Genomic DNA, 23,992 nt, shown 5'->3' on the forward strand with positions numbered 1-23,992 from the left:
AGCTTTATGTAGGCCCTAACAGTTTGTGGGAACCATTTGTAACCGTTATAGTGCAATTAATGTATTGTTTATTGTTGTGTTGTGTAGTGGCTTTGCTGGGATGGATCTAAAAAATAATAATGTTTAGTTTGCCCCACCAAGATTTACATGCTAAAATCGCCACTGCACTGGACACAAACTGGTTGAATCACTGTTGATTCAAAGTCATCACATTGCATTTTTTGTTGTTGAAATTATTCAACCAGTTTGTGCCTAATGGGCACAACATTTTCAATGACCGAAATGTAATACGTACAGGTATGTAATGTGTACAGGTATGTCTGAGTGGATGTGTTGGGCTTTGAGTGGATGAGTAGTGTTGAGATATAGCGACAGAGTATTGAGTAGATATCTGGTAATTCAGTGGGAATAAATGTGCCTAAAGCCAATGCGTTGCATTGTAGATCTATTTTTTTATTTAACTAGGCAAGTCAGTTAAGAACAAATTCTTATTTACAATGATGACCTACACCGACCAAACCTGGACGACGCTGGGCCAATTGGGGTTAGGGGAAGGGTTAGCTAACATGCTAAGCAGTTGCATAGTTAAAAAGTAGTAAGTAGTTGAAAATGTGCTAATTAGCTAAAATGCTCAAGTTATCCCTGATGAGATTTGCACTCACAACCTTTGGGTTGGTAGACATTTGTGTTATATGCCTACCCATCCACCCCGACCAACACACTAATTTCATAACCATAATAATAACCATCTGTCTTATGTAACCATACCAAATAAAACATATAATTATACTTTGATAGTTCCGAATGTACATTTACTATGTTGTGTATGAGACCAGGCTACATGCCCAGGTTGAAGCCATGCGCCATGTGGGGAGCCTGCTGGATGAACTGCTGGAAGAGACACACACTCAGAGCAGGACAAGTACATCATGAATGTTCATGATTTCACCACGCCTTGAATTGAGGTAAGCGCTGTCAATTATTCACTACCGCTTGAAAAAACATTCCCTGCAATTTTATGTAGCATTTATTTAACTAGGCATGTCAGTTAAGAACAAATTCTTCCTTACAATGAGGGCCTACCCCAGACTACGCTGGGCTAATTGTGCGCCGCCCTATGGGACTCCAAATCACGGCCGGATGTGATTCAGCCTGGATTCGAACCAGGGACTGTAGTGACGCCTTAGACAGCTGCGCCACTCGGGAGCCCAAATGCCGTGTCCAATGTTCTAATCCCTCCCCATAAATGTAGAGTGCAGTATTAGAGTCGGATTGATAACGCTCAATCCAGATAGGCAGCGATGGCAAAGGTGACATGTTCTGATGGAACTGTTCTATCAAATATGCCTATTGCTCCGCCACGGTAGGTTGCAGTAAAGCACCATAGAAGACCACGGCGCTAGTACAGGAAGAAGAATCTACCATTCATTTCCGTAAATAAAATCGGTCACCATTCTGTCTTCCTGTTGTGAAGTTAGCGGCATGGAGAAGGCACGTTTCATCGTATCACGATCGAAACAGCATTTTGCGTTGCAAATAGAATTGTAGCTATCTGAACACTTATTTCATTTTATTTGTAAGACTGAAGCCTTTCAAATACGTTTCTGTGAACGCATTACCATCAAACTAATAGTAGCTAGCACATTTATAGCAAGCTGTATATAAGCTAACTGTATTGTGTTGTCATGCTTTATGGTTCACAATACTTGCTTACCACTCTGTAGCTCAGTCAATTTATTCGCACGCTATTGTTGCCATCATTCCCTCCCCAGCGCGTGTGTGTAAAGCATGGAGATTGAGGGGAGAGATTTCATGAACACTCCCCCCTTGAAGACGGTGCGGTTTGGGGGAAATGTTGTTGCCACGTTAGCGAAATTCAAACAGGTGAGATTTCCAATCCAGTGACACCAAACTTGGATGCCTTAGACACTTATGTGATTCACTCTGGAATGTAGTTATAACCTGGTATACATATGACAGTATTTGCTGCTGGTTGGTTGTTTTTCAAGGGAGACACCAGTGACTATGAGTTGTTGAAACATCAGCTGGCAGATCCAGATATCAAGGTAAATGAGCACGACTAGCAGTTTTGCTACATGTACAGTGTAACAAGGACATTTCCAGAGGTCTTAATGATAATAGAATGTCTTTTTTGACAGGATGCCCAAATCATCAACTGGCTGCAGGAGTTCCGGAATTGTGTGACACAACTCAGCAAAGACCATGAGCAGCTGATCTATGTGGCTCTGGTGAGGATGGAACACTTGAATCAAGAGATGGACAGTACTGCCCAGTCCAGGAACAGTTTTCTAATGCTGTATCTACCCCTTGTGTCTCTGTGAACCAGAGGCTTCCGTGGCTGGGCCGAAGCCCTGCCGTAGTGGAGGAGTATCTGTCCTTCCTCAGTAACCTGGTATCTGCCCAGACGGTCTACCTCCGGGCCTGCCTCAAGATGGTGGTCTCCAACTTCAAACCCAGTGAGTTCCTGTCTGTCTGCGTGGACATTCTGATAACTCAATATGGCTACTTTGAAGACGTGTTGTTTTTCCTTCCTTTCCAGAGAGAGTGAAGATCTGTGAGGGAGGAGTGGACATCTCGGACTCTGATGATGACGATGAAAGTAGGTGTTACTGTTTCATTACTGTTTGCGATGGAAAACCAAGGTTGTTCAACAGACAGTCCCTGAAATGTTTCATTGAAATACACACTGCAGTAAATTCATAGTGACCTGAGACTGCAGTTGGTAAAAGGCTGCTCCACTCGTCCTTTTAGGGAAACTAGGCACACCTCTAAAGTCCTTGAAGAGTGAGGATGATAAGAGGGGAGGTGAGGTGTAGATAAGATAATGCACGGAGACTCTAGCACTGGGGACTTTCACTGCAGGAGTCCCACCCCTTATGGTTACTGATTAGTCAGGCTGACAGACCTCCTTATAAATCTTAGTTTTACTTCAATGTTACACTTTTGTTTTTACTTCAAACGTTACAGAATCAACGTTCCATTGCAATATAAAGGGTATAATGACACCCAGTTCACAGATCCAACTTGTTCAACATTAGATGTTAGTTTAAAACGGCAAATACTTTTTCATTTCTGCAGTTTTAACCCTTTCTCTTCTTTCTTGATTTGAAGACCTTCCAAGAAGTTTTGACCAGTGTCACCAGGCCCTGCAGCTGATTGGCAGATATGTCCCATCGTACGTAGCCATAAGACAATCCTACAACATGTTGCTGGATCATTTTCAGACCCAGGTCTGACCTTGGGAATTGTTGACCCCCAATGCTAACTGGTAACAAACATATTTTTTTGTCCTTCTCATTTCAGCACCAGCTGTTTCCTGATGCCCATTCTGATTGAAAACTTTCCTTTTGTGCAGAAATCTTCCAGAACCCTGGTAAGCAGTGGCTGCGGTTGGTAATGTTTTTTTTTATTGTCAGGTTGTTGTACAGTATGGTTGTCTTTCACTCTCCCCAGGAGTGTTATGTCCATAACCTTCTATCAGGTTGTTGTACAGTATGGTTGTCTTTCACTCTCCCCAGGAGTGTTATGTCCATAACCTTCTGTCAGGTTGTTGTACAGTATGGTTGTCTTTCACTCTCCCCAGGAGTGTTATGTCCATAACCTTCTGTCAGGTTGTTGTACAGTATGGTTGTCTTTCACTCTCCACAGGAGTGTTATGTCCATAACCTTCCGTCAGGTTGTTGTACAGTATGGTTGTCTTTCACTCTCCCCAGGAGTGTTATGTCCATAACCTTCTGCGGGTGGCGGTGTACATCCCCTCTCTACGACGAGACGTCCTGGAACTCATCATCAGTAGAATGCTCAAACTGGACGTAAGTGTGTGTTAGTTAAGCCACAGTTGCTCCTGTGTGTGTGTGTGTGTTTTGGCTTTCCAGTTCTTCACTGAGAAATAGGTGTTTTTTGTGTGCTAACACGGTGTGTTGTGTTCCAGGTGAGTGCTCCCCGGGGAGAGATAGAGGAGGTGGAGGAGAACACTGTGCAGCAGGAGTTGAAAGGAGAGCAGGAGGAGGAGGGCCTCTTTGACATGGTGACTGACTAGATCTGCTATGTTTTACTTACAACAGTCACTGGTGTGATAGTTCTCCATTTTGCGACTGATGTGGTGTGACGTTTCCCTCATCTCTCTCTCTCACACAGGATGAGGATGTCTGTTCAGTGAAGTCCAGTCCGGCAGGGACCAATGTGATGGTCCACCCTGTCGCTGAGAGACTGGACACTCTCATGGTTGTGCTGCTGGCCTTCATCAAGGACATGTGCCACGTCAACGGTGAGCACAGGGTCTTCACACACACTCACTAGACATATGACAAGACAGTGCTTACTCTGCTTCCTTTCTCTCTCCCCTTTCACCCCTCTATCTCTCTCCCCCTTTACTCTCTCTACCCCTCTACTCTCTCTACCCCTCTACTCTCTCTCCCCTTCCACCCCTCTCTCCCCCTTTACTCTCTCTACCCCTCTACTCTCTCTCCCCTTCTACCCCTCTATCTCTCTACCCCTCTATCTCTCTACCCCTCTATCTCTCTACCCCTCTATCTCTCTACCCCTCTATCTCTCTACCCCTCTATCTCTCTACCCCTCTATCTCTCTACCCCTCTACTCTCTCTACCCCTCTACTCTCTCTCCCCTTCCACCCCTCCATCTCTCTCCCCCTCTACTCTCTCTACCCCTCTACTCTCTCTCCCCTTCCACCCCTCTATCTCTCTCCCCCTTTACTCTCTCTACCCCTCTACTCTCTCTCCCCTTCCACCCCTCCATCTCTCTCCCCCTCTACTCTCTCTCTCTCTCTCTCTGGCAGGTTGTCTGGATGTGGAGCGGACTAAGGATCTGTACAAGGACCTGGTGTGTGTGTTTGATAAACTTATCCTACCTACACACGCCTCCTGTCACGTCCAATACGCCCTCTTCTACCTCTGCAGCTTCAGACTGGTCAGTACTCGCAACAGTGTGCATCCGTGCGGCTTTATAGTAGTGGCATTTTATAGAACAGTTGAGTGGGTAACTCGATTGATTGGCTGTGTGTTTGACCCCTCTCTCAGGCTCTGGCAGAGGCGTTTCTGGAACACCTGTGGAGGTTACTGCAGAGCCAGTCTCACCCGGCAGTACTGCGACAATCTGCCGCTGGCTACATGGGTAGCTTCCTGGCCCGTGCCAACTTCCTGCCCGTCGCGTGAGTCACACCCTACTTTTGCTGATCAGAAAGGGCTCCTTAGAGCATGTTGGGGTGTGGTTGGTTCTACGCAGCATACTCTCTGGTCCCTCCTAACTCCCTAACTAAGATTCTCTGACTGTTCTCCGTCCTGCAGTACGGTACGTGCGTGTCTGGACCTGCTGGTCCCCTGGCTCCACCTATACATAGACAGCCAGGACTCCGGCTCCCGGGCCTACTGTGACATCACGCTACACGGGCCCTTCTACAACGCCTGCCAGGCTGTCTTCTACACACTCATCTTCAGACACAGGAGCATCCTGGAGGGCAACATGAAGAAAGGTAGGGGATTACACATGCGTGTAAAACACATACTTGCACAGATAAAAAATAAAAAAGTTAATATATATACAGTATATCTCTCTCTCTCACTGGCCTGGCAATCTGTGTGTCTGTAAGGGGGGCTCTCTACCAGTTTCCAGTATTATATAACTGTGTGTCTGTAAGGGGGGGCTCTCTACCAGTTTCCAGTATTATATAACTGTGTGTCTGTAAGGGGGGGCTCTCTACCAGTTTCCAGTATTATATAACTGTGTGTCTGTAAGGGGGGGCTCTCTACCAGTTTCCAGTATTATATAACTGTGTGTCTGTAAGGGGGGGCTCTCTACCAGTTTCCAGCATTATATAACTGTGTGTCTGTAAGGGGGGGCTCTCTACCAGTTTCCAGTATTATATAACTGTGTGTCTGTAAGGGGGGGGGGCTCTCTACCAGTTTACAGTATTATACAGTGCCTTGCGAAAGTATTCGGCCCCCTTGAACTTTGCGACCTTTTGCCACATTTCAGGCTTCAAACATAAAGATATAAAACTGTATGTTTTTGTGAAGAATCAACAACAAGTGGGACAAAATCATGAAGTGGAACGACATTTATTGGATATTTCAAACTTTTTTAACAAATCAAAAACTTTTGGGCGTGCAAAATTATTCAGCCCCTTTACTTTCAGTGCAGCAAACTCTCTCCAGAAGTTCAGTGAGGATCTCTGAATGATCCAATGTTGACCTAAATGACTAATGATGATAAATACAATCCACCTGTGTGTAATCAAGTCTCCGTATAAATGCACCTGCACTGTGATAGTCTCAGAGGTCCGTTAAAAGCGCAGAGAGCATCATGAAGAACAAGGAACACACCAGGCAGGTCCGAGATACTGTTGTGAAGAAGTTTAAAGCCGGATTTGGATACAAAAAGATTTCCCAAGCTTTAAACATCCCAAGGAGCACTGTGCAAGCGATAATATTGAAATGGAAGGAGTATCAGACCACTGCAAATCTACCAAGACCTGGCCGTCCCTCTAAACTTTCAGCTCATACAAGGAGAAGACTGATCAGAGATGCAGCCAAGAGGCCCATGATCACTCTGGATGAACTGAAGAGATCTACAGCTGAGGTGGGAGACTCTGTCCATAGGACAACAATCAGTCGTATATTGCACAAATCTGGCCTTTATGGAAGAGTGGCAAGAAGAAAGCCATTTCTTAAAGATATCCATAAAAAGTGTTGTTTAAAGTTTGCCACAAGCCACCTGGGAGACACACCAAACATGTGGAAGAAGGTGCTCTGGTCAGATGAAACCAAAATTAAACTTTTTGGCAACAATGCAAAACGTTATGTTTGGCGTAAAAGCAACACAGCCCATCACCCTGAACACACCATCCCCACTGTCAAACATGGTGGTGGCAGCATCATGGTTTGGGCCTGCTTTTCTTCAGCAGGGACAGGGAAGATGGTTCAAATTGATGGGAAGATGGATGGAGCCAAATACAGGACCATTCTGGAAGAAAACCTGATGGAGTCTGCAAAAGACCTGAGACTGGGACGGAGATTTGTCTTCCAACAAGACAATGATCCAAAACATAAAGCAAAATCTACAATGGAATGGTTCAAAAATAAACATATCCAGGTGTTAGAATGGCAAAGTCCAGACCTGAATCCAATCGAGAATCTGTGGAAAGAACTGAAAACTGCTGTTCACAAATGCTCTCCATCCAACCTCACTGAGCTCGAGCTGTTTCGCAAGGAGGAATGGGAAAAAATGTCAGTCTCTCGATGTGCAAAACTGATAGAGACATACCCCAAGCGACTTACAGCTGTAATCGCAGCAAAAGGTGGCGCTACAAAGTATTAACTTAAGGGGGCTGAATAATTTTGCACGCCCAATTTTTCAGTTCTTGATTTGTTAAAAAAGTTTGAAATATCCAATAAATGTCGTTCCACTTCATGATTGTGTCCCACTTGTTGTTGATTCTTCACAAAAAAATACAGTTTTATATCTTTATGTTTGAAGCCTGAAATGTGGCAAAAAGGTCGCAAAGTTCAAGGGGGCCGAATACAGTGCCTTGCGAAAGTATAACTGTGTGTCTGTAAGGGGGGGTTCTCTACCAGTTTCTAGTATTATATAACTGTGTCTGTTTCCCTCCCAGGGCTGGCGTACCTGCAGAGTCTCAACCTAGAGAGGATAGTGATGTGTCAGCTCAACCCTCTGAAGGTCTGCCTGCCTGCCGTCACCAACATGTTTGCTGCCATCACCAGGTACAGTGGTACACCGACCAACCACCCTTTTAGCCAGTCACACATCAATTACACTCTGCTACAGCACTGTGTTAGTTTCTGTCTGCTTCTAAAAATGTGAAGTTGTTGTTTGACCCAGACGTGTATCCATCCATCCACAGAAAGTACCAGTTGGTGTTCTGCTATACCATCATCGAGAGGAACAACCGCCATGTTCTCCCCGTGGTCCGCAGCTCCGTGGGGGGCGACTGTGTGTCCACCAACACCAACCCCCTGGACAGTTTCTTCCCCTTCGACCCCTACGTGCTCAAGAGGTAACCCATGAACCCTTCTCAGGGACCACATATCAGTAGGCACAAAACAGGAGAAATTGGTTGGAAATGGCAGTAGTGCAACCTGAACTCTAAGAAGAGAGTTAATTTTCCATTTCTGATCATGTTTTTCTTCTCTCCTCTCCAGGTCAAGTAAACTCATCGAGCCCCTCTACCAGGTGTGGGAGGAGCCAGCAGACACTGAGGTGGACACCGTCACCACCAAGAGAGTCAGACCGGTAGAACACAGACAGTCTTGTATTCTCTCAGGGACACACATGATTGGATGCTGTGTGTCTCCCTATTGGTTGTTTTTGTGGTTTGATTGGCTGTTTTCTCTCTGTCTCAGTGCTCGGATGCAGATGAGGATGACTTCCTGCGAGGGGAGACGCCGGAGACAAAGGGGGTGATGGGTATGACCCCTGGCTCGTATGAGTCACACCTCCACAGCCCCAGCAGTGTGGGCTCGCCGCCCATCTCCTTCCTACAGAGACCCTTCTGACACCCCTGTATTTAACATGGACTAATCCACAACCCCCAGAAAAATGGACTATTCTACAACCCTGAGCGCCTTCATACAGAGACACCCAGCTTTAAAGTTTTCAAATGGAATATTAAATGATCTTACCATAGACCGGTTTAAAATGGACGGGTACATCCTTCCCTATCATCACTGAAGAGAAGTATCAGTCGGAACCATCTACAATCACCACCCCATCAAGAACCTACTCCAGGATGCAAAAGATTATGAACACAGTGTACAATGCGTGACTAGAGCTATTAATTTTATAATAATGGTTCTGTTAAAGCAGTTAACATGTTATAACTGGTTAATAGTGAATAAGTTCATTTAACTCATCTATGGAAAATGTATTTGTTTTAGCTAGGATGGGAAAATCGTAAGATTTTGTGTTCTCAGCGAAGGTAACTGTATTTACAAAAACAAAATATCTGACACTTTCAATGGTTCATTGATTTTGGTTGTCTGATCTACAATTTGTGTCAAGTTCTGAACAACACATACAGTGCCTTGCGAACGTATTCGGCCCCCTTGAACTTTGCGACCTTTTGCCACATTTCAGGCTTCAAACATAAAGATATAAAACTGCTTGGAGCCAAATACAGGACCATTCTGGAAGAAAACCTGATGGAGTCTGCAAAAGACCTGAGACTGGGACGGAGATTTGTCTTCCAACAAGACAATGATCCAAAACATAAAGCAAAATCTACAATGGAATGGTTCAAAAATAAACATATCCAGGTGTTAGAATGGCCAAGTCAAAGTCCAGACCTGAATCCAATCGAGAATCTGTGGAAAGAACTGAAAACTGCTGTTCACAAATGCTCTCCATCCAACCTCACTGAGCTCAAGCTGTTTTGCAAGGAGGAATGGGAAAAAATGCCAGTCTCTCGATGTGCAAAACTGATAGAGACATACCCCAAGCGACTTACAGCTGTAATCGCAGCAAAAGGTGGCGCTACAATGTATTAACTTAAGGGGGCTGAATAATTTTGCACGCCCAATTTTTCAGTTTTTGATTTGTTAAAAAAGTTTGAAATATCCAATAAATGTCGTTCCACTTCATGATTGTGTCCCACTTGTTGTTGATTCCTCAAAAAAAATACAGTTTTATATCTTTATGTTTGAAGCCTGAAATGTGGCAAAAGGTCGCAAAGTTCAAGGGGGCCGAATACTTTCGCAAGGCACTGTATTTATATAATTTTACAAATTGTAAACATGTTCCCTTATTGAAATTCTTAACCAGAACAGATACTTGTAAGAAAGGTCACCTGCAGTAGATGAAAAGGGAAACATATCTGTAAACTTGTGCTTGTATGTATGGAGTATCAATTACATAGTTGACAAACTGTAAATAAAAGTCAAACTATTTGTGGGTTGACAGAAATTAATTTATTGTAAAAAATGATCAGTCGGGAACTGTACAGGGATGTCCTGTCCCACTCTGTTGCACTGTAACACACATCCTCTCAGGTAGGATTCTCAGAGGGTGTTTGCTTTGCGTATAAAAATACGGAAACACTTTCTCTGTGAACTTGTGTGAGAAAGAGTAAAGGGGTGTATCGTCATCAGCAGGGTCAAAGAAAGACACTTGACCCTTGTCCCAGTCCAGCTGCACTCTGACCCTCTTGAGTTTCTCTGTGACTGTCATGGCTGTTGGGGGTGAGGTCATCGCTCTGTACTCCCTGTCTCGCAGACACATGGTCCAAAACCCGTTCTCTGGCCGGGCCTGGACCTCCGCATTCCTGGTGACAGACGTACAGGCCACACCCAGAATCCAGTCGTTGTTACATCCTGTATCCACTACCCAGCTGTGGCTTCCTGAGCTAAGCCCGGTCATGCCCAGGACCTCTGCACTCATGTGGAAGCGTTCAGGGTTGTCAGGGAGACGGTGGGGCTGGCTGGTGTACTGAAGGGACGTGAGCTCATGTGACAGGAAGAGGCAGGGGTGGGCTGTGTTTGGGTCCAAGGTCACAGGAGCTGAAGAGGAGGAAATGGGCCAGAGACTGGGTTAGAGACAGGAAAAGGGTTTGGGTCACTCACCACTGTTTTAGCTTCTCTCTGCCAGGTTAAAATGCTGTGGGAGTTAACCTCCTTATCTCCTCATCTCTGTTAACCATTGAAATTGACTTACTATATTCAACATGCAGAAGCATTTTCTTCCAGACTCTGTACTTGAGGTTACAGAGGTGCTTGGCCACATCAATCAGCGCCCCTGAAATCCTCTCCGGGCCCTGCCCTGTGCACTGGGCTCTGAAATTACAAAATAATACAATTGTCTGGTTCAATATTCCAAAGCAGAGAGAGGGAGGAAAAAATAGAATGATCGACAGAGAGAGGTGGGGGATTTCAACATACCTCTCTATAGTGGCTTTACAATTCTGAAAAACAAAGAAAGTGTAATATTGTGGCTGAATAAAAAAATTAATCCCATCCTCTCCTCAAAAACAATTATTCTGGCTTTTTAAAATTTGTGTGTAATGTGTAAATTGTGCCAGTACAAACCTGGAGCAATGCCATGTCATCAGCATCAGACATCTCCTGTGTTATGACTGTTATAGTCTCTTTGAGGTATAACATCCCTGCTGCAGCCTTTGTCACCATACTCTTCATCAGCCCTATCTTCTCCTCTTCCTCCTCCTTCAGAGCAGATAGCCTCGCTGCCTCTTCCTCATACAGGAACTGGTGGAGTTCCACAAACAGATCCTTTATCTGCCTCTCTGCCTCCAGGGCCTGATTCTGAGGGGCAGTTAGAGCACAACTTGATGGATTTGAGTTCATTTTAATGAAAAGGAAACTGAGATGACATCTATGGAGATTACCTTAATGGACTCGAGCATCTCTTCAGAGGTTCCCTTCAGTCTAATGAGGGAGTCCAGAGTATGCTGTAAGGTTTTCAGTGCTACGTTGAGCTCATCCTAGAAGTCAGAGGGTATTCTAACATGAGGCTTCTTATGAAAGCAGCAAGCTGTAACTCTATTAAACGTCTAGATTTAATTATGTGAAATAAATTAACAATAGGTTCAATGCCAGGTGTGTCGCTTGACTAAAATAACCCTTTCAATACCTGAGATAATTTATTATGTTTAAAGATGTTTTACTCTGCAAACACACTGTATGTCCATCAACACCACTCACTGACGTACAACCAGCAGATCAGATATAATACTTTACACACTTTGGAATTTCTCTGCTATATTTCTCTGCTAATACTGTACACTCACATATACTGTCAGGATAGACCTGATTAACAGCATTCTACTGCCAGGGGCCACAGGCTCCTTACATGAGAAAATGGCAACGTTAACTATGAAAACAGACGTTGCCAAATTATTTCATGCATATACATACTAGTCATTTAAATTATTATTCAGTCTCTCACCTTGCAATCCTGTGCTGCCTTCTCTGTGGGTACGCAGTCATGGTTCTTGTGTATTTCCGAGGCTTGGCACACTACACAGACAGGCTGCTTGTCCACCAGACAGAAGAATCTGAGTCTCTCTCCATGTAGACTACAAAGTACACGGTTCCCCTCGACTGAGCTCTGAATCCTGCCCTGTTGCAAAGCTTCACAGAGGTTCTTCAGAGCCAGGTTGGAGGGAGGGGTGCGCTTGGAAGCTCTTCTCCTGCAGACAGGGCACTGTCTGAGGGCTGAGGTGTTCCAGTAGCATTGTAGGCAGGTCTTACAAAAGCTGTGGCTACATGGTAGGAGGACAGGGTCCCTGAAGATGTCACAGCACACAGGACAGGAGAGATCCTCCTCTGGGAGACACACACTGGATGACATGTATGTCTTCACCTGATCAGGTACCGGGAGTCTGTGAAGAAGATATCCTCTGGCTTAAACAATACTACATTCCCATGTCAAGCATATAAACGTGGAGATTATTTACTTTGTCTTTCAGAAATCACCTCCCTTTTGATTTTCAAAACAGATACTCAAAGTGCCTATTCTTCCATTGTTCTTGTTGTAATGCCAGACCTTAAAAGTGCAGGCTGTTTTCCTGTCTGTTGAGTTGTGTTTGTGTGTGACTCCAGAGACACACAGTACTGCGTGACAGACAGCAACGTGAAACAGGAAGTCGAGCCCTATTGGTCACAAGTGGAATAGCTGCAAACTGGTTTAGCCTAGAACCTGTTACATGTTTTGAATTGCAACATTGTTAAAGGTTGTGGATATAGATACACAATCAATCATTTTAAAAGCCTTTAAAAGACTGAAAAGTGAAAGACGACTGTCAAGATATATCTCATGAAGCAGGATGAAAATATGATCAACCAAAATTATTGGTAAAATCATCATAAATAAAATTGGCCTCACATTACATTGTGTTCCTAAAACATATGAATTTACATGTTTATAACAAAGGCAGGTACAATGTAGGCCTAACATAAACACCATACACACAATAGGCCATACACATGACCTATTGTATACAACTGTTATACCTGTTTGTACCTTGCACTATATTAATTATTTGCAAATAAAACTTACAATGGGGATAACTGTGTAATCTAAAGCAATAATTATATGCCAGTGCTTTTGACACCAATGAATGCTCATATAGAGCAAAGCTTCAAAAGGTATTCTGTAGGCCTAATCTTCCCCTTACACAACCTCAATGGCAAACCAAGTTTCTTCCCCAAAAGCCTGTGCAGTTTCATTGCATTTACATTAGGAAAGGGGATGAAGAGGGGTTCACAGGGGGAGAAAGGGGTTTGGAGGGGCTAGCCTGTGTTTCCCTTGAAAACTCAAGGTTTCAGGATATTGTTTAAAAACAAATCAACCATCTGCCTCCAGCTCCAGTGTGGTATTTTAAATATTTGTTGTTGTTGCTTGGTGTCAATATCAGATCAAATCCAACTTGATTTGCCACATGTGCCGAATACAACAAGTGTAGATCTTACCGTGAAATGCTTACTTACAAGCCCTTAACCAACAGTGCAGTTCAAGAAGAGTTAAGAAAATATTTACCAAGTAGACTAAAATAAAAAGTAATAATAAAAAGTAACACAAGTGACTATGCATAGATAATAAACAGCGAGTAGCAGCAGTGTAAAAAAGGGAGAGGGGGAGGGTGTCAATGTAAATTGTCCGGTGGCGATTTTATTAATTGTTCAGCAGTCTCATGGCTTGGGGGTAGAAGCTGTTGCGGAGCCTTTTGGTCCTAGACTTGGCACTCCAGGACCGCTTGCTGTGCGGTATCAGAGAAAACAGTCTATAACTTGGGTGACCGGAGTCTCTGACAATTTTATGGGCTTTCCTCTGACATCGCCTATTATATAGGTCCTGGATGGCAGGAAGTTTGGCCCCATTGATGTACTGGGCCGTTCGCACTACCCTCTGTAGCGCCTTACGGTCAGATACCGAGCAGTTGACATACCAGGCGGTGATGCAACCGGTCAGGATGCTCTTGATGGTGCAGCTGTAGAACCTTTTGAGGATATGGGGACACATGTCAAATCTTTTCAGTCTCCTGAGGGGGAAAAGGTTTTGTCATGCCCTCTTCACGACCGTCTTGATATGTTTGGACCATGATAGTTTGTTGGTGATGTGGACACCAAGGAAATTGAAACTCTCAACATTAGTCCACAGTGTGTGGTTTGTAGCAACAATCACTACATGTGATTGTGACCACTTTATATTATTGGGGAAAATCTATGAACATTCATTAGTGGCTTGATGATGATGATAATTTCAGGCTACTCACAAGAGATGTTATTGTAGGATGCATGCAGCTACCACTACACCACTCAGTGACTATAGTCGTGTAACTACGCATCTCTGGAACAATCTCTTCATTCAAAGACTCAATCATGGAAACTCTTACTGACAGTTGTGGCTGCTTTGTGTGATGTATTGTTGTCTCTACCTTCTTGACTTTTGTGCTGTTGTCTGTGCCCAATGTTTGTACCATGTTGTTGTTATGTTGTGTTGCTACCATGCTATTTTGTCATGAGTTGCTGCCTCGCTATGTTGTTGTCTTAGGTCTCACTTTATGTAGTGTTGTGTTGACTCTCTTGTTGTGATGTGTGTTTTGCACTGTATTTATATTGTATTTATTATTATTTATTTTATCCCAGGCCCCGTTCTCGCAGGAGGCCTTTTGCCTTTTGGTAGACCGTCATTGTAAATAAGAATTTGTTCTTAACTGACTTGCCTAGTTAAATAAAGGTTAAATAAAATAAAATAAAGAAAATGGCGAGATCCAAATCACAGCATCCTATCCGCTCTCTCCACGAGCCTAGGACGATGTATCCCACTTTTCCTCCAGTCTTTCGTTACCATGGGGATGACGTCAGGTTGCACCACCGATTCGGCCCAGTAGTAGCAGGAGAGGCGGGTCCATCAGATAGTCAGCTGGGTAAGAAGACAAAGAGAGTCCTCCAAGCCCAGTACCTTCTCGTTCCACCGTCGAATCCTCACAGCTAACGCCCTTCCTTCCATCCAAAATGCGCGAAATAGTGCATCTGCAAGCCGGACAGTGCGGAAACCAGATTGGAGCCAAGGTATTACTCTTCTCTTGTTTGTATATCAATAAAATAGATTGCTTGATTTGGGGATTGCATGCGACCTAGATAACTCTCTCGTTCTCTCTGCGTAGTGCGTAGCTAAATTAAGAATGGCCGCTTGTAATCCACCCATAAGACTGCATCCTCGATAAGCTATAATAGGCCTATAGGCTACCATGGACGAAAAATGCATGATCATTCCGTGCACAAGATAAACTAAATTTTAATCGATGTTGCATACGATATGACATGCCCTGATTTAATTTAATTTTTAATTTTTATTGTTTCCGCTGATTCATTCCCAATGGTTATTTGGGGTCCTTGTAATATGGGCGTTGAAGGGAAAGATATGGTAGCCTACTAGAATACCTCCGTCCTCCCTCTAATGACATTACATATTCAACCCGATTAATATTTCGGTCTAAATGGCATTTTAATGCTTACTTTGAAGCATTTAGACGATTCCATAATTATGTAAAGGGATTATTTAATGCAAGTCATGCTATTTGTGTTGCTCTTGAAAAAGGTAAATGTCCATGCAACAGAAAATACACATTGCATTATCTATTTATTTATATTCTAATTTGCGTTTTAAATGGATGCTTCTGTGCATTGCTATTGACTTGCATCTCCTTCCCCTGTACCCTCCCTCGCTCACTCACTCTCTCTCATTCTCTCTCCTCTCAGTTCTGGGAGGTGATCAGTGATGAGCATGGCATCGACCCGACTGGAACCTACCATGGAGACAGCGACCTGCAGCTAGACAGGATCAATGTGTACTACAACGAGGCCTCAGGTACAGTATGCACATTATATAGCATTGCATACATAAACCACAATGTCTCCAATTATTGAAACATGCGCAATTAAATAAACTGCTGTTTTAATTAGGAAAAATGAACTGATTACACTTATACATACAAATAATACATATATAAAACACGTACAGCAACAATAGTTTCAGTTTGACCAACATTTCCCTCTTCTTATCTTATGTACATATTCTTATTCATTCCTTTACACATGTGTGTATAAGGTAGTTGTTGTGAAATTGTTAGATATTACTGTATGGTTGGAACTAGAAGCACAAGCATTTTGCTACACTCACATTAACTTCTGCTAACCATGTGTATGTGACAAATAAAAATATATTTCATTTTGATTTGATTTTTCAGGTGGGAAGTATGTCCCCCGTGCCATCCTGGTGGATCTGGAGCCGGGCACCATGGACTCTGTCAGGTCTGGCCCCTTCGGACAGATCTTCAGGCCAGACAACTTTGTCTTCGGTGAGTGGTTGGTGTGTTCAGTGCAGACATGAGATTTGTTGGTAGGCTACTTCTAAAATCTTGTCCAGGAAATAATGGGTTATGACACTTCTGTCTGCAGGCCAGAGTGGAGCTGGAAACAACTGGGCCAAGGGCCACTACACCGAGGGAGCAGAGCTGGTAGACTCTGTCATGGATGTAGTGAGGAAGGAGGCAGAGAGCTGTGACTGTCTCCAGGGCTTCCAGCTCACCCACTCCCTGGGTGGGGGTACTGGCTCTGGCATGGGCACCCTGCTCATTAGCAAGATCCGTGAGGAGTACCCTGACCGCATCATGAACACCTTCAGCGTGGTGCCCTCTCCCAAAGTGTCCGACACAGTGGTGGAGCCCTACAACGCCACCCTCTCTGTGCATCAGCTGGTGGAGAACACAGATGAGACCTTCTGCATCGACAACGAAGCCCTCTACGACATCTGCTTCCGCACTCTCAAGCTCACCACACCCACCTATGGAGACCTCAACCACCTGGTGTCAGCCACCATGAGTGGAGTGACCACCTGCCTTCGTTTCCCTGGCCAGCTCAACGCCGACCTCCGCAAACTGGCTGTCAACATGGTGCCCTTCCCCCGCCTGCACTTCTTTATGCCCGGCTTCGCCCCCCTCACCAGCAGGGGGAGTCAGCAGTACCGCGCCCTGTCCGTGCCTGAGCTCACCCAGCAGATGTTCGACTCCAAGAACATGATGGCGGCCTGCGACCCTCGTCACGGCCGTTACCTCACCGTGGCCGCCATCTTCCGTGGTCGCATGTCCATGAAGGAGGTGGACGAGCAGATGCTCAACGTCCAGAACAAGAACAGCAGCTACTTTGTGGAATGGATCCCCAACAACGTGAAGACCGCTGTCTGCGACATTCCACCCCGCGGCCTCAAGATGTCTGCCACCTTCATCGGCAACAGCACAGCCATCCAGGAGCTGTTCAAGCGTATCTCTGAGCAGTTCACTGCCATGTTCCGTCGTAAGGCCTTCCTTCACTGGTACACCGGAGAGGGTATGGATGAGATGGAGTTCACTGAGGCTGAGAGCAACATGAATGACCTGGTGTCTGAGTACCAGCAGTACCAAGATGCCACCGCTGAGGAGGGCGAGTTTGAAGAGGAGGGAGAAGAGGAAGCCGCCTAAACCATCCCGTCACTCAACTGCCAAACAGTCTATCACTCCCCTCCGTCCTGACCCCAAAGCACAACTTGTTAAGTTAATGTTAAAGAAAAGGAAACTCCGATTTGTGATAATTAAATGAATGTGCTCAAGCATCTCTTCAGCGGTTCCCTTCAGTCTAATTAGTATCCTGTCTCATCCTAGAAGTCAGAGGGTATTCTAACATGAGGTTTCTTATGAAAGCAGCAAGCTGTAACTCGATGTCTAAATTGAATTATGTGAATAAATTAACAATGTGTTCCAATGCTTGGTGTGTTGCTTTACTTAAATAAAATTTTTAATACCTGAGATAATTTTAAGTTTACAAAAAAAATATATATTTCTGTAAAAACATCAGTCCATCATTTGACCTGCTGGTTGTACATCAGTAAGTGGCACTTGACGTACAGCCAACAGGTCAGACATCCCATAGGAATGCAGATAGAATACTTTGGACCATGGTAGGTAAATTATGGTGCATTGGGAAAACGTTGTGTGCCGGCAAAGAACTGCTGTATTTCGAATGGTGGTGTAATTCCTTTCCACAGAATACAGTACCGTAGTGCAAGTGATACTGTATTTTTGGAGCGCCAAGACCATTTTGTTTATGGCTCATTAATATATTTTGAGGCGTACCTTGTAAGAGACTATTTCGTTTCACCTGTTAGTGAGAATGCTGTACCAATCTGACTCCTATGTGGTTACAGTGCCCCATCAATTTAAAATATATAGGGGATGGATAAGAGTGGCAAGTCCTTGTTTGAGCATTTTGCCATGTCCCTTTGGCCTGTTTTGCCCTATAGTCGCTGCCGGTTTGGAAGCCTTTGTTAAGGCCTCTACAAGTGCAAGTGATACAAAACACCAAATATTCATTGATATGCTGTAATGTATTTTTATTTCACCTTTATTTAACCAGGTAGGCCAGTTGAGAATACCTTTATTTAACCAGGTAGGCCAGTTGAGAACACCTTTATTTAACCAGGTAGGCCAGTTGAGAACACCTTTATTTAACCAGGTAGGCCAGTTGAGAACAAGTTCTCATTTACAACTGCGACCTGGCCAAGGTAAATCAAAGCTGTGCGACACATACAACAGTTACACACGGAATAAACAAACGTACAGTCAATAATACAACAGAAAAAGTCTAAATACAGTGTGTGCAAATGAGGTAAGATTAGGGAGATAAGGCAATAAATAGGCCGTAGTGGCGAAATAATGACAATTTAGCAAATAAACACTGGAGTGATAGATGTGCAGAAGATGAATGTGCAAGTAGAAATACTGGGGTGCAAAGGAGAAGAAGATATATATCTATATGGGGATGAGGTAGTTGGATGGGCTATTTACAGATGGGCTATGTACAGGTACAATGATCTGTAAGCTGCTCTGACAGCTGATGCTTAAAGTTGGTGAAGGAGATATGCGTGGGGGTGACCAGTGAAATATACCTACATTCTATGGTATTGTACCATGTGTCATTACACAGTACTCATTTTGACACTGTATTTAAATTGCAGTAATTCTAATGCAATATGAAATACATTAACTTACTTAACCCTAGCTGCCTGTAAATTACTGTTAATGTTACAGCAACACCTTTACAGTGTACACAACATCAATGCCAAACCAAGTTTCTTCCTGTGAAGCCTGTGTAAATTGTTGGATTTACATAATGGGAGGGAGCTTCACAGGAGGGACTACCTGTTTGATCACACTTGCAGGGTGTTTCTCTTGACCACAGTCGGTTTCAGAATATTGATTTAATAATAGCCTACTACCATCCGCCTCAATCTACAGTATGGTATTTTAAATATGTATTTTTTTGGTTGGTGACAATATATCATCAGTCCACAGTGTGTGGTTTGTATCTTGTGCTTCACCACTCGTGATTGTGACCACTTTGTGTTACTGGGGGAAATCTCTCATGAACATCATTAGTGGGTTGATGACAATGATACCTTCAGCTCACTTACGATAGTCTATTTTACTGTAGGATGCATGCAGCTATCACTACACCACTCAGTCAGTAGGGTCGGGTGACTGGGCATCACTACATCACTCAGTCAGTAGGGTCGGGTGACTGCGCATCACTACATCACTCAGTCAGTAGGGTCGGGTGACTGCGCATCACTACACCACTCAGTCAGTAGGGTCGGGTGACTGCCATCACTACACCACTCAGTCAGTAGGGTCAGGTGACTGGGCATCACTACACCACTCAGTCAGTAGGGTCGGGTGACTGGGCATCACTACATCACTCAGTCAGTAGGGTCGGGTGACTGGGCATCACTACACCACTCAGTCAGTAGGTTCGGGTGACTGCCATCACTACACCACTCAGTCAGTAGGGTCAGGTGACTGGGAATCACTACACCACTCAGTCAGTAGGGTCGGGTGACTGCGCATCATTACACCACTCAGTCAGTAGGGTCGGGTGACTGGGCATCACTACATCACTCAGTCAGTAGGGTCGGGTGACTGGGCATCACTACACCACTCAGTCAGTAGGTTCGGGTGACTGCCATCACTACACCACTCAGTCAGTAGGGTCAGGTGACTGGGAATCACTACACCACTCAGTCAGTAGGGTCGGGTGACTGCGCATCATTACACCACTCAGTCAGTAGGGTCGGGTGACTGCGCATCACTACATCACTCAGTCAGTAGGGTCGGGAGACTGTGCATCACTACACCACTCAGTCAGTAGGGTTGGGTGACTGCCATCACTACACCACTCAGTCAGTAGGGTTGGGTGACTGCCATCACTACACCACTCAGTCAGTAGGGTCGGGTGACTGCGCATCTCTGGAACACTCATTGATGAAGACTTCCAAATAACAGCATCCTATCCACTCTCTCCACGAGTTTAGGATCCCTTCTCTCCTCCGGTCTTTGGTTACCATGAGGATGACGCCCACCGATTCGGCCCATTAGTTGAAGGAGAGGCGGGCCTATCAGAGAGTCAGCTGTGGAAGAAGAGAAGAAGCGTCCTCCGGGCCAAATCTCTACCACGGTCTCCTCACTGCCAACGCCCGTCCATCCAACCGTAATGCGAGAAATAGTGCATCTGCAAGCCGGCCAGTGCGGTAACCAGATCGGAGCTAAGGTATCATTGTTGACTCCTTTGTAATTTTACCAAGAAAATAGATTGCTTCATGTGAATTATTGCAGGCGAGCTAGATAAGACACTTTTCTTTTTTTAACCTCTTCGTAGCAAAATGAAGAAAGACCGCTGGTAATCCACCCATCAGACTTGTAGAGGAAGCTGGTGCAGAACTGCATTATCGATTGGCTATAATATAACATGCATGAAAAATGCATGGTCATTCCGTGCACAAAATAAATATGTGTATAAGAGAAATAGGCTAAACAATAGCTATATCCGATTACTATCCGTTTGAATCACTGTTGCATATGAAATGGGCAGATTTGTTATTGTTGCTGCTGACTCATTTGGGTCCCTAAATGGATGTGCGGTGGAAGGGAGAGATACCAGTACTAGAATACCTTCCTCTCCTCTCTTTTATGACATAACATATTTAACCTGATAATATTTAGATCTAAATGGAATTTTAATACATAATTTAAATCATTTAGAGGCTTACATAATTATGTAAAGGGAATATTTGATGCAAATTATGCTATTTGTGTTTCTCACAAAAAAGGTAAATGTCCATGTAACAGAAAAGACATTGCATTATATCTATTTATTTATATTTTATATTCTAACTTGCATTTTAAATGGATGCTTCTGTGTATTGCTATTGACTTGCACCTCAACTCCTCTCTCTCTCACTGTCTCAGTTCTGGGAGGTGATCAGTGATGAGCATGGCATCGACCCGACTGGAACCTACCATGGAGACAGCGACCTGCAGCTAGACAGGATCAATGTGTACTACAATGAGGCCTCAGGTACAGTATGCACATTATATAGCATTGCATACATAAACCACAATGTCTCCAATTATTGAAACAAACAGAAACATACACAATTGATTAAATAGAATCTTGTATTAACAATGAAAAAAATACTGCCATTCAGAGGTACCCTATTATCACAAATACAGTGCAAATATGCACAGTAATAATTGGTTCAGTACGCCCAATATTTATTTGATTTTTCAGGTGGGAAGTATGTCCCCCGTGCCATCCTGGTGGATCTGGAGCCGGGCACCATGGACTCTGTCAGGTCTGGCCCCTTCGGACAGATCTTCAGGCCAGACAACTTTGTCTTCGGTGAGTGGTTGGTTTGGTAGTCAGTGGAAATATGAGATTTGGTGGTAGACTACTAATGTAATCTTGTCCCGTCAGTGAAGTTGTGGTTTATGGCACTTGTATGCAGGTCAGAGCGGAGCTGGAAACAATTGGGCCAAGGGCCACTACACAGAGGGAGCAGAGCTGGTAGACTCTGTCATGGATGTAGTGAGGAAGGAGGCAGAGAGCTGTGACTGTCTCCAGGGCTTCCAGCTCACCCACTCCCTGGGTGGGGGTACTGGCTCTGGCATGGGCACCCTGCTCATTAGCAAGATCCGTGAGGAGTACCCTGACCGCATCATGAACACCTTCAGCGTGGTGCCCTCTCCCAAAGTGTCCGACACAGTGGTGGAGCCCTACAACGCCACCCTCTCTGTGCATCAGCTGGTGGAGAACACAGATGAGACCTTCTGCATCGACAACGAAGCCCTCTACGACATCTGCTTCCGCACTCTCAAGCTCACCACACCCACCTATGGAGACCTCAACCACCTGGTGTCAGCCACCATGAGTGGAGTGACCACCTGCCTTCGTTTCCCTGGCCAGCTCAACGCCGACCTCCGCAAACTGGCTGTCAACATGGTGCCCTTCCCCCGCCTGCACTTCTTTATGCCCGGCTTCGCCCCCCTCACCAGCAGGGGGAGTCAGCAGTACCGCGCCCTGTCCGTGCCTGAGCTCACCCAGCAGATGTTCGACTCCAAGAACATGATGGCGGCCTGCGACCCTCGTCACGGCCGTTACCTCACCGTGGCCGCCATCTTCCGTGGTCGCATGTCCATGAAGGAGGTGGACGAGCAGATGCTCAACGTCCAGAACAAGAACAGCAGCTACTTTGTGGAATGGATCCCCAACAACGTGAAGACCGCTGTCTGCGACATCCCACCCCGCGGCCTCAAGATGTCTGCCACCTTCATCGGCAACAGCACAGCCATCCAGGAGCTGTTCAAGCGTATCTCTGAGCAGTTCACTGCCATGTTCCGTCGTAAGGCCTTCCTTCACTGGTACACCGGAGAGGGTATGGATGAGATGGAGTTCACTGAGGCTGAGAGCAACATGAATGACCTGGTGTCTGAGTACCAGCAGTACCAAGATGCCACCGCTGAGGAGGGCGAGTTTGAAGAGGAGGGAGAAGAGGAAGCCACCTAAACCATCCCGTCACTCAACTGCCAAACAGTCTATCACTCCCCTCCGTCCTGTCCCCAACTCCATCCCTTCATCCTTACCATCTGCTTTCTCTCAAGAAGGCAGATGTTCCTAAATGAATTGAATGTTTTTCCACATTAAACAGTGATCTTACCAGATAGTAATAAACTTTTGACATGATTTTGTTGTTGTATGTTGGAAATCCACTGAATTGTTTCCATTTTCCTACATTCATCTCATCATTGCTTTGCGGAATTAAAAGCAAGTGATTTTAAAGTTCAAATTAAATTGGTACTTACTCTATGTTTTTATTGTTTTTATTTGATGGGTGTTATAAATAATTAATATGGTCTTTTATAGACTTGATTACTGTACAACATGAAATTGAAATGACACACTAGGTTAAAGTTAGCATGTACAATTACAGTATGTTCACATACTGTAAATTACATGATTTTGAAGCTATGAGCCCAAAATGTCAAAGGTAAAAGCAGATTTACAAACCAGAAAAGGCCAACCACAGTTGGAAACTGGGTTTGTGAGGGAGCATTAACTATAGGCTGAAGACAAACTGCACTGCCCACTATGGGTTCATGCCAATGAGTTAGTAGCAATAAACTACATTGGAATGCATTCCTAGAATGTAACAACAGGAGAAATGAGACTGACGTATAGTGACTGTTAAAGACAGAAAGACTTGGATTCATTGTTTTCAGCAGTCATCACTTCCCAGCTCCTGCAGTCAGTTGCTGCCGGCTAATAATTCTGACTGAAGCTATTTTGTCAATCACAGCTTCACCGAAAGCTGACTAGTAAGGTCTGCATGCTGAGCAAGTGCGTTATTTCTCATACACTTCACACTCACCATTTTAGGGATGTCTGATACATGATGTCAGCTTATACGATGCTCTGTCTTCGGTTTTTGCCCTCTCATTAATTCCTCATAGAAGTCTGGTTGTGTTTTCACAAGAGAGAGAGAGAGAGAAGCAAGTCTTGACATCATCTGATCAAAGTCCAGCACTGATTATGCAAAGAAAATCTACTGAGGTGGCCAA

The 23,992-nt window shown here is 44.6% G+C and overlaps 4 protein-coding genes across 4 annotated transcripts; 3 read left to right on the plus strand and 1 right to left on the minus strand.

The window, feature by feature from the left end:
- The first annotated feature begins 1,428 nt into the window (after positions 1-1,428).
- Positions 1,429-9,943, plus strand: LOC109897422 (RNA polymerase I-specific transcription initiation factor RRN3-like). The gene is made up of 17 exons (XM_031834855.1): positions 1,429-1,884; positions 2,010-2,066; positions 2,160-2,249; positions 2,348-2,477; positions 2,561-2,620; positions 3,133-3,196; positions 3,325-3,394; positions 3,735-3,833; positions 3,953-4,048; positions 4,159-4,288; positions 4,817-4,947; positions 5,058-5,188; positions 5,325-5,509; positions 7,649-7,757; positions 7,898-8,050; positions 8,196-8,286; positions 8,397-9,943. Exons 1-17 carry the CDS (start codon positions 1,789-1,791, stop codon positions 8,547-8,549), a joined length of 1,845 nt encoding a protein of 614 aa, XP_031690715.1. The 5' UTR covers positions 1,429-1,788; the 3' UTR covers positions 8,550-9,943.
- On the minus strand, positions 9,937-12,629 carry LOC116375929 (zinc-binding protein A33-like). Its single transcript, XM_031834856.1, has 6 exons — positions 11,950-12,629; positions 11,390-11,485; positions 11,073-11,306; positions 10,926-10,948; positions 10,702-10,820; positions 9,937-10,547 (listed from the first exon to the last, which is right to left on the minus strand). Exons 1-6 carry the CDS (start codon positions 12,352-12,354, stop codon positions 9,976-9,978), a joined length of 1,449 nt encoding a protein of 482 aa, XP_031690716.1. The 5' UTR covers positions 12,355-12,629; the 3' UTR covers positions 9,937-9,975.
- Positions 12,630-14,845: 2,216 nt separating this feature from the next.
- On the plus strand, positions 14,846-17,806 carry LOC109887726 (tubulin beta-4B chain-like). The gene is made up of 4 exons (XM_031834857.1): positions 14,846-15,077; positions 15,768-15,876; positions 16,256-16,366; positions 16,467-17,806. Exons 1-4 carry the CDS (start codon positions 15,021-15,023, stop codon positions 17,522-17,524), a joined length of 1,335 nt encoding a protein of 444 aa, XP_031690717.1. The 5' UTR covers positions 14,846-15,020; the 3' UTR covers positions 17,525-17,806.
- Positions 17,807-20,311: 2,505 nt separating this feature from the next.
- LOC109898736 (tubulin beta-4B chain-like) lies at positions 20,312-23,240 on the plus strand. Its single transcript, XM_031834858.1, has 4 exons — positions 20,312-20,645; positions 21,344-21,452; positions 21,666-21,776; positions 21,883-23,240. The coding sequence occupies exons 1-4, from the start codon at positions 20,589-20,591 to the stop codon at positions 22,938-22,940; spliced, it is 1,335 nt and encodes a 444-aa protein (XP_031690718.1). The 5' UTR covers positions 20,312-20,588; the 3' UTR covers positions 22,941-23,240.
- The last annotated feature ends 752 nt before the right edge of the window (positions 23,241-23,992 follow it).

The sequence above is a fragment of the Oncorhynchus kisutch genome, linkage group LG10 (assembly GCF_002021735.2).
Source record: "Oncorhynchus kisutch isolate 150728-3 linkage group LG10, Okis_V2, whole genome shotgun sequence".
In the NCBI taxonomy this organism is placed as follows: domain Eukaryota; kingdom Metazoa; phylum Chordata; class Actinopteri; order Salmoniformes; family Salmonidae; genus Oncorhynchus; species Oncorhynchus kisutch.

Excerpts from the sequence above, each read along its gene's own strand:
- LOC109897422 (XM_031834855.1), top strand. The coding sequence starts at position 1,789 with ATGGAGATTGAGGGGAGAGATTTCATGAACACTCCCCCCTTGAAGACG. Across the intron at positions 1,885-2,009 it reads CGTTAGCGAAATTCAAACAG|GGAGACACCAGTGACTATGA; the intron begins GTGAGATTTCCA and ends TTGTTTTTCAAG. Across the intron at positions 3,197-3,324 it reads ATTGGCAGATATGTCCCATC|CACCAGCTGTTTCCTGATGC; the intron begins GTACGTAGCCAT and ends TTCTCATTTCAG.
- LOC116375929 (XM_031834856.1), bottom strand. The coding sequence starts at position 12,354 with ATGTCATCCAGTGTGTGTCTCCCAGAGGAGGATCTCTCCTGTCCTGTG. Across the intron at positions 11,307-11,389 it reads AGATGCTCGAGTCCATTAAG|AATCAGGCCCTGGAGGCAGA; the intron begins GTAATCTCCATA and ends ACTGCCCCTCAG. Across the intron at positions 10,821-10,925 it reads TGTAAAGCCACTATAGAGAG|AGCCCAGTGCACAGGGCAGG; the intron begins GTATGTTGAAAT and ends TTGTAATTTCAG.
- LOC109887726 (XM_031834857.1), top strand. The coding sequence starts at position 15,021 with ATGCGCGAAATAGTGCATCTGCAAGCCGGACAGTGCGGAAACCAGATT. Across the intron at positions 15,078-15,767 it reads GAAACCAGATTGGAGCCAAG|TTCTGGGAGGTGATCAGTGA; the intron begins GTATTACTCTTC and ends CTCTCCTCTCAG. Across the intron at positions 15,877-16,255 it reads GTACTACAACGAGGCCTCAG|GTGGGAAGTATGTCCCCCGT; the intron begins GTACAGTATGCA and ends TTGATTTTTCAG.
- LOC109898736 (XM_031834858.1), top strand. The coding sequence starts at position 20,589 with ATGCGAGAAATAGTGCATCTGCAAGCCGGCCAGTGCGGTAACCAGATC. Across the intron at positions 20,646-21,343 it reads GTAACCAGATCGGAGCTAAG|TTCTGGGAGGTGATCAGTGA; the intron begins GTATCATTGTTG and ends TCACTGTCTCAG. Across the intron at positions 21,453-21,665 it reads GTACTACAATGAGGCCTCAG|GTGGGAAGTATGTCCCCCGT; the intron begins GTACAGTATGCA and ends TTGATTTTTCAG.